Source organism: Bos taurus, chromosome 18, assembly GCF_002263795.3.
Source record: "Bos taurus isolate L1 Dominette 01449 registration number 42190680 breed Hereford chromosome 18, ARS-UCD2.0, whole genome shotgun sequence".
NCBI classification, from domain to species: domain Eukaryota; kingdom Metazoa; phylum Chordata; class Mammalia; order Artiodactyla; family Bovidae; genus Bos; species Bos taurus.
Genome location: NC_037345.1, coordinates 61,057,860 through 61,065,364, shown reverse-complemented (window position 1 = coordinate 61,065,364; position 7,505 = coordinate 61,057,860). Strand labels below are relative to the sequence as shown.

General features: G+C 45.3%; 1 protein-coding gene across 3 annotated transcripts; it reads left to right on the top strand.

Annotated features, from left to right (window-relative positions):
• The first annotated feature begins 1,540 nt into the window (after positions 1–1,540).
• On the top strand, positions 1,541–4,977 carry LOC101904151 (cationic amino acid transporter 3). 3 transcript variants are annotated; one of them, XM_059877251.1, is made up of 5 exons: positions 1,541–1,623; positions 3,244–3,435; positions 3,628–3,797; positions 4,070–4,178; positions 4,346–4,977. In XM_059877251.1, exons 2-5 carry the CDS (start codon positions 3,291–3,293, stop codon positions 4,453–4,455), a joined length of 534 nt encoding a protein of 177 aa, XP_059733234.1. In that variant the 5' UTR covers positions 1,541–1,623; positions 3,244–3,290; the 3' UTR covers positions 4,456–4,977. The 3 variants fall into 3 exon arrangements, with proteins under 3 accessions (XP_059733234.1, XP_059733235.1, XP_059733236.1); XM_059877252.1 differs by lacking the exon at positions 1,541–1,623 and adding an exon at positions 1,863–3,056; XM_059877253.1 differs by lacking the exon at positions 1,541–1,623 and having other exon boundaries at positions 3,063–3,435.
• The last annotated feature ends 2,528 nt before the right edge of the window (positions 4,978–7,505 follow it).

Here is a 7,505-nt window from a genome sequence, read left to right as displayed (position 1 = left end):
CTTTTCTCCTTTGCCTTTCTCTTCTTTTCTAACTTATTTCTAAGGCCTCCTCAGACAACCTTTTTGCATTTTCTTTTCTTGGGGATAGTCTTAATCACAGCTGTGAATGTGCTGCACTTAGTATGCCAGCAAATTTGGAAAACTCAGCAGTGACCACAGGACTGGAAAAGATCAGTTTTCATTCCAATATCAAAGAAAGGCATTTCCAAGGAATGTTCAAACTACTGCACAATTACACTCATCTCACACGCTAGCAAAGTAATGCTCAAAATTCTCCAAGCTAGGCTTCAACAGTATGTGAAACGAGAACTTCCAGATGTTGAAGGTGGGAATGTGGGGCTTGAAGAGATCTCTGGCTTCCCTGGTGGCTCAGACAGTAAAGAATGCGCCTGCAATGCAGGAGCTGCTGCTGCTGTTAAGTTGCTTCAGTCATGTCTGACTCTGTGCGACCCCATGGACTGCAGCCCACCAGGCTCTGTGCATAGGATTTTCCAGGCAAGAGTACTGGAGTGGGGTGCCATTGCCTTCTCCAGCAATGCAGGAGACCAGGGTTCAATTCATGGGTCTTCCTGATCTCCTGGAGAAGGGAATGGCACCCCACTCTAGTATTCTTGCCTGAAAGATCCCATGCACAGAGGATCCTGTTGGGCTACAGTTCATGAGTTTGAAGTCTGACACAACTGAGAAACTAACCTAAGGAAACCTGGCCTAATGGGTGCAGGTTGAGGAGGTTCTGGGGCCCAGGACTTGTCATATTAAGGGAGGAATCCAGTATACATGGCCAAACACACCTCACCCACCTTCTTTCTTGCTTCTCTCATGATAACTTCAACCCTCTGGGTTCTGGAGGGTTTGTGCCTTTTGGCCTTGATGGGATTCTCCGAGGAGCAGCTTTATGTTTCCACATGTCTATTGGTTTTGATTCCACTGTCACTACAGGTAACATGGTCACCCTGTGTCCCATCCAGGGTGTGGGCACGGATTGGGCTGCCCTTGGGCATAGGGGTTTCTTTTGGAGGTTTAACAGTAAAGGGGATTTTGTGCTTTCACTCTGGTGTGTTTCCTGACCCAGTATTTCCTCCAGTCCTGCAGGGGAAAAAGCCCCAAATCCCCAGCGGTCCATCCCATCAGCATCATGGTCTCAGTCTTGATCTGCTTTGTGGCGTACTTTGGTGTCTCAGCAGCTCTCACCCTCATGGTGCCCTACTACCAAATTCACCCTGACAGCCCCTTTCTACAGGCTTTTCTCCATGTTGGGTGGGGCCCTGCCAGATATGCCATGGCTGTTGGCATCCTCTGTGCTCTTTCATCCAGGTCAGTGGCATGGCTTTCTCCTCGTTGACTGTCAGATGCTTGGGTATCCCAGCCATTGGGATTGAGAGACAAGAGAGAAAGACACCTTACCCCATGTAGACGAGGGAGTGGATGCCCTGGTCTCTCCTGCTTCTGCACGTTCTCACTCCTCTCTTTTCTTTTGCAACCTCCAGAACACCCCATGTTTGCCATGTCTTGGTTGATCTACACAATGGCAGAGGACGGGCTCCTTTTTCTGAATCCTTGCCCAGATCAACACCCGTACATGTACCCGCATCAGGATCATCATGATTTCTGGAAACCTTGAAGGTAGATAAACAAAACCCACCCCCTTTGGATTATCTTCCTTGGCTTGCATATTTCCAGCTGTTTCTCACTCCATCCCCCCACCTTGTTTATGCCCTCCTTCTAGGGGTCTTGGCGTTACTCTTCCATTTCAGTGATCTGATGGATCTCATGTCACTTCGGTCCCTGCTTGCTAACTTGGTGGTCTGCCGGTGTCCAGCCCTGGCTGATCCAGGGTATTCGAAGGAGAGACGGCGTCGGTGAGGATCAGGAAACAATTGCTTAATTAAACGTTAATTAAGGATATAAAGAGTAATAGAATGAGGATAGCTCAGTAGGAAAATTCAGTGAAGAAAAGAGGCTGAAATAAGGATAACTCAGTGAGGAAATTCAGTGGAGAAAAGAGGCTGAATAATTCAGCCAGAAGGTAAGAAAAAGAACGACATGGGGAGACCAAGTTTCGGTGAACAAGGCCCACACTTTATTTTCCAAAGTAGTTTTTATACCTTAAGTTATGCATAGAGGATAATGGGGGAAGGGGTAGAGTCATGCAGAAAGCCAGGCTTTCTTCCTGCAAACTTATCATATGCAAAAGCTTAGGTGATTTGCATCATCTTCTGGCCCGGAGGCCTGTTAACATTTTAAGACCTTTTCTTCAGAAAACTTATTTTTCTCTAAAGGTGATTGGTCAGGAGCCACCCTCCAAAAGCATTAGATAAAGTTGCATTCCTACAGAGCACAGGTGTGGTGGGCTATAACAAGAAAAAGAATTAACTCAAGGGTCCCAGGTTACAAACATTAAAGCTACTACTTACACCAATTATATTAATCAATACACTGCCAGGGACACAGCAGGTAAGGGATATGGAAACTTAGCAGCAAACATTGGCCCAACAAGTGAAAATCCCTTCACCAATACAATTTCTAATCAATCTTTTAACTACTCAAAAGAATCTGTGTTTAGACAGTTTAGAACATCTCCTGCCTCTCACAGTTGGGAGGCTCTGAACAATCACATGTGGCCGGAAAAACCTATTCAGGCAGGCTAGAGGATTTCCAAAGGAGTTTGTAGGTTAAACACTGTCACACCCAGGAATTATTAACTGGAACTGTAAGCTAACTCTTTTTTCAGAGAGAGGTAGTGGGGGACAGCCCCCCATAAAGTCAGAGGTGTAGGTGAAAGCACAAAGCAGAAAGTAGGCAGACTCTGGTTTTGGGGCTAGATGCTCGAGAATTTCCAGGGGGACTCCTGAAGCTCGATCCCGCCTTTGCGTATGCCGAGCCTCCTTCCTCATGACCTTTGTCATGGGCGGAGTTCCTCACGCTGGCTCCCAGCAGTGATAGAATTCCAGTTGAGCTATTGCAGATCCTGAAAGATGATGCTGTGGAAAGTGCTGCACTCAATATGCAATATGCCGGCTCCCGGCAGTGGTCGATTTTTCTGCCCTTGTGCTCAGGTGAGACTCCACTCCACCCTGACTGGGGGTCTTTGGCTTGTGGGGATTGATGGGGGCTAATCCTCTCTGCTTCATGGTGCCTTCTAAATGTCCTGCTCTGCTTTTGTGGGAAAAGAGATGGATTCGGCTGTGTGATGTTGGGTGAATAGGGATTGCTGTTCATGTTGCCATCATACCTCTAATTCAGGTATCACTCAGACCAGAATTTAAGCAAGAACAGAGGAAGAAACTGAGATGGAGCTTATAGTCAAAGAAAGGTCTTTGGACTCTGTACTTGAAGCCGACACCTCAAGGATTCTAAAGAGTCTGTGGTTCCGTCCCAGCACCATCCCCACCTGGAAATCTGGCCAGATTGTCTATGGATGTGCCTTCCTGCTTGGTGAGCAGTGGGACTTCTCTTTGGTGATACTCTGAAATTGCCAGGATGGATAGGAATGTATATTTGTCTATTGAGTCTTGGAAATACGATGTCCGTTCCTGATGTGGGCAGCCTGGGGAAGGGTGTGACCCGAGGTCTTGACGTCTTTGTTTTCCGGGTCCAGCCTGTTGTCCTCCACCTTGACCCTTGCAGTACTCCTGCTGACCATCCTGAGCCTGATCCTGGACCAGTGGCCCAGCCAGGTGTTCTCTGGAGACCCCGTGCTCACAACAGTGGCTGTGCTGCTGCTGCTGCTGCTCATCACTGGGGTCACGGTCATCATCTGGAGGCAGCCCCAGGACCCCACTACTCTTCACTTCAGGGTAGGTGACCTCATGTGCCTAAAGTGTCCACCTTGAGTGAAGGAGGTCTGTGTGCTTTAGGTCTAAGCTTCCTTTGTTGGACCAGGAAAGAAGGGGAGTTGCTGAAACCTATGGACCCTTCCCTGATCCACACTCAGTGCTTTACATGCACTATCTAAGTAGGCACTGAACACACAGCCTGAATGGCACTGAACTTGTCCCTCCCACATGGGATAGAATCTCCCTTTCAGATGCCTAGGCTGTGTTCAGGGATGAACTGATGCTGCCCACAGGTCCATGCTTTGCCTTTCCACCCACTGGTAAGCATCTTTGTGAAAGTTTACCTGATGGTGCACATGACCACTTGGACCGGCGTCCTATTTGGCATCTGGATGGGGATTGGTAAGTGATTTTTTGGAGTCAAGAGGCCTCTTGGGTGACTGAACCCAATCCTCTTCCTACCACCTCTCCCCTAAATTGTGTCAGATTCCATAAGAGGAGGCCTATCGGGCATTTATAAGTGAGGAGAGCATCTGTTTTTGCTTCTCATCTTCTCATTTCCCTACTAGGATTTACCATATACTTTGGATATGGGATCCGACACAACTTGGAGGAGAACACTGAGCAACACACCAGCCTCCAACTCCTAATTACTGGACAAAAACATCCCTGGTGCTGAGTCATCCTAACCACAGGAGAGAGATGCTGTGTGGAATCCCTCCACGCCCTGGAGGATCTGCTGGTTCGAGGGGCACTGTGAGCCTCTATGGACGTGAAGGTGGAATGCATTTACAGCCGTGTATTTATTGCTAGTGGACAAAGTGACTTTAATGCTGCAAATGCTGAAGGAAACATTTACAAGCATAATAGACATCCAGAAAAGAGGATTTTCATGAAAAATGTACAAAAATGTAACCAGAAACCAGAGAAGAAATGAAGTATTAACTTGAACATAAGCAGTTCCTTCTTGGGCCTGTTTCCAGTGAAAACACATAGATTGTCACGTGGGAAGGAAACACAGGTAACCATATATTGTGACAAGAGCGGTACTTCAGGGGGTTTCCCTGGCGTCCAGAGATTAGGACTTCCCTTTTAAAGCAGGGGGTGCAGGTTCAATCCCTGGTCATGGGACTAGGATCCCATATGCCTCACAGCCAAAACACCAAAACATAAAGCAGAAGCAATAAAGACTTTAAAAATATTTTAAAATCTTATTTAAAAAAAAAAAAGGTTACACTTTAGGGAATTCCCTGGAGGTCCAGGATTTAGGACGCAGCACTTTCACGGCCATGGTTGGTCAGGGTTCATTCCCTGGTTGGCGAACTAAGATCCTGTAAACTGTGCAATGTGGCCAAAAATTAAGAAAAAAACATAAATGTAAATTTTAAAAAAGAGTTGCATTTTAAATATGAGAAAGCAGATGGGTTGGAAGCAGAAGGAAAGGAAGAGATACATTGTGCAAACAATAACACAAGAAAGATGTATAGCCATATTAATATCAGGTGAAGGAGAATTTAAGAAAAAGAGAATAATAATACATAAAATGGATTGTTTTACTCAGGAAGAGAAATGGTCATTTTCATCTTTCCAGCCAGCTTTGCTGCTGCTGCTGCTGCTAAGTCACGTCAGTGGTGTCCGACTCTGTGCGACCCCATAGAGGGCAGCCACCAGGCTTCCCCGTCCCTGGGATTCTCCAGGCAAGAACACTTGAGTGGGCTGCCATTTCCTTCTCCAGTGCATGAAAGTGAAAAGTGAAAGGGAAGTCGCTCAGTTGTGTCTGACTCTTCACGACCCCATGGACTGCAGCCTACCAGGCTCCGCCATCCATGGGATTTTCCAGGCAAGAGTACTGGAGTGGGGTGCCATTGCCTTCTCCCCCTGCCAGCTTTACTGAGACATATATCACACTGTGTAATAAGCACTTTACTTTTCTGTCACAGACTTTTAGAATTACATAGTAGAGTTGATGAGGAAAAGTTCTTTAATTGGAAAAATAAAAACCCTGCATTGCCAGAAGTGAGGAAAGAGGGTTGGGAAGTAATGGTTGGTTGATGAATGGTTATGGCTGGGTGGAACTAAAAGACAGGAAGTGGAACTAGAGAAGTAAAAATAAAAAGATGTTACTGAAGAAAATAATGCTTGAAACGGAGATTATGGACATGGAAGACATTGGTAATCATGAAGTAGAGGACTGTTTGTGGGAATGAGCAGCTGCAGTAGAGAGAAGGGGAGATGGAGGTCAAGAAACTGAGCAGCAAAGTTGCTAAATGAATTTCAAAATAGAAGACGATGAACAGGAAAATTCTGCATGTTCACTGTCTTTCAAGGTCTACTGAAATACAGACTTGGGAAGCAATGGAGACTGAAACTGTTGGATGAAACTTTGATGGAAGAGGCTGATATCACCTGATTGCTGTTTTTCCCTTACCGCTGGGGGACAGCCAGATATCCAGTGTTACCCAGTGTGCTGTAACAGGCAACACAGAACACCGCCCAGAACAGAGTCCTGATGAAAAACTGAATCAGAAAGTCATCAAGCCTCTAGATCAACCACAGCTCATCGTGAACATAAGGGATAGATTCACATTTCCACTGAAAACACAATCAGCCAAAACCAGAATGTTGACAATTCCCCAGGGCAGAAGAATGGTCCAGTGTTTATACCAATTAAATGTATGATCCACAGCCATAAACAGGAAATTATCTGACTCAGTTCTAATGAGGTGAATGGACGTAGAGCCTTTAATACAGAGTGAAGTAAGTCTGAAAGAGAAGAACAAATATTCTACATTAACGCATATATATAGAACTAGAAAGATGGTGGTACTGATGAGCCTATCTGTAGGGCAGCAATAGAGACACAGACATAGAGAACAGACTTGTGGGCACAGTGGGGGAAGGAGAGGGTGGACGAATTGAGAGAGGAGCATTGAAACATTTCCATTTTCGGATATTGAAGAATCCTTGAATCCCTGGGATAAAGCCCACTTGGTCATGCTGTATGATCTTTTTAATGTGTTGTGGATTCTGATTGCTAGAATTTTGTTAAGGATTTTTACATCTATGTTCATAGTGATATTGGCCTGTAGTTTTCTTTTTTTGTGGCATCTTGGTCAGGTTTTGGAATTAGGGTGACAGTGGCCTCATAGAATGAGTTTTGAAGTTTACCTTCCTCTGCAATTTTCTGGAAGAGTTTGGGTAGGATAGGTGTTACGTGAACGTGAAGTCGCTCAGTCGTGTCCGACTCTTTGCGACCCCATAGACTGTAGCCTACCAGGTTCCTCTGTCCATGGGATTTTCCAGGCAGTAGTACTGGAGTGGGTTGCCATTTCCTTCTCCACGGATAGGTGTTAGCTCTTCTCTAAATTTTTGGTAGAATTCAGCTCTAAAGCTGTCTGGACCGGGGCTTTTGTTTGCTGCAAGATTTCTGATTACAGTTTCAATTTCCGTGCTTGTGATGGGTCTGTTAAGATTTTCTATTTCTTCCTGGTTTAGTTTTGGGAAGTTGTATTTTTCTGAGAATTTGTCCATTTCTTCCACGTTGTCCATTTTATTGGCATATAATTGCTGATAGTAGTCTCTTATGATCCTTTGTATTTCTGTGTTATCTGTTGTGATCCCTCCGTTTTCATTTCTAATTTTATTGATTTGATTTTTCTCTCTTTGTTTCTTGATGAGTCTGGCTAATGGTTTGTCAATTTTATGTATCCTTTCAAAGAACCGGCTTTT

What these genes read in the sequence shown, in the direction of transcription:
- LOC101904151 (XM_059877251.1), top strand. Translation starts at nt 3,291, where the DNA reads ATGGAGCTTATAGTCAAAGAAAGGTCTTTGGACTCTGTACTTGAAGCC. An exon ending in TGGATGTGCCTTCCTGCTTG is followed by an intron (nt 3,436 to 3,627) that starts GTGAGCAGTGGG and finishes TGACCCTTGCAG; the next exon opens with TACTCCTGCTGACCATCCTG. An exon ending in CCACTACTCTTCACTTCAGG is followed by an intron (nt 3,798 to 4,069) that starts GTAGGTGACCTC and finishes TGCTGCCCACAG; the next exon opens with GTCCATGCTTTGCCTTTCCA.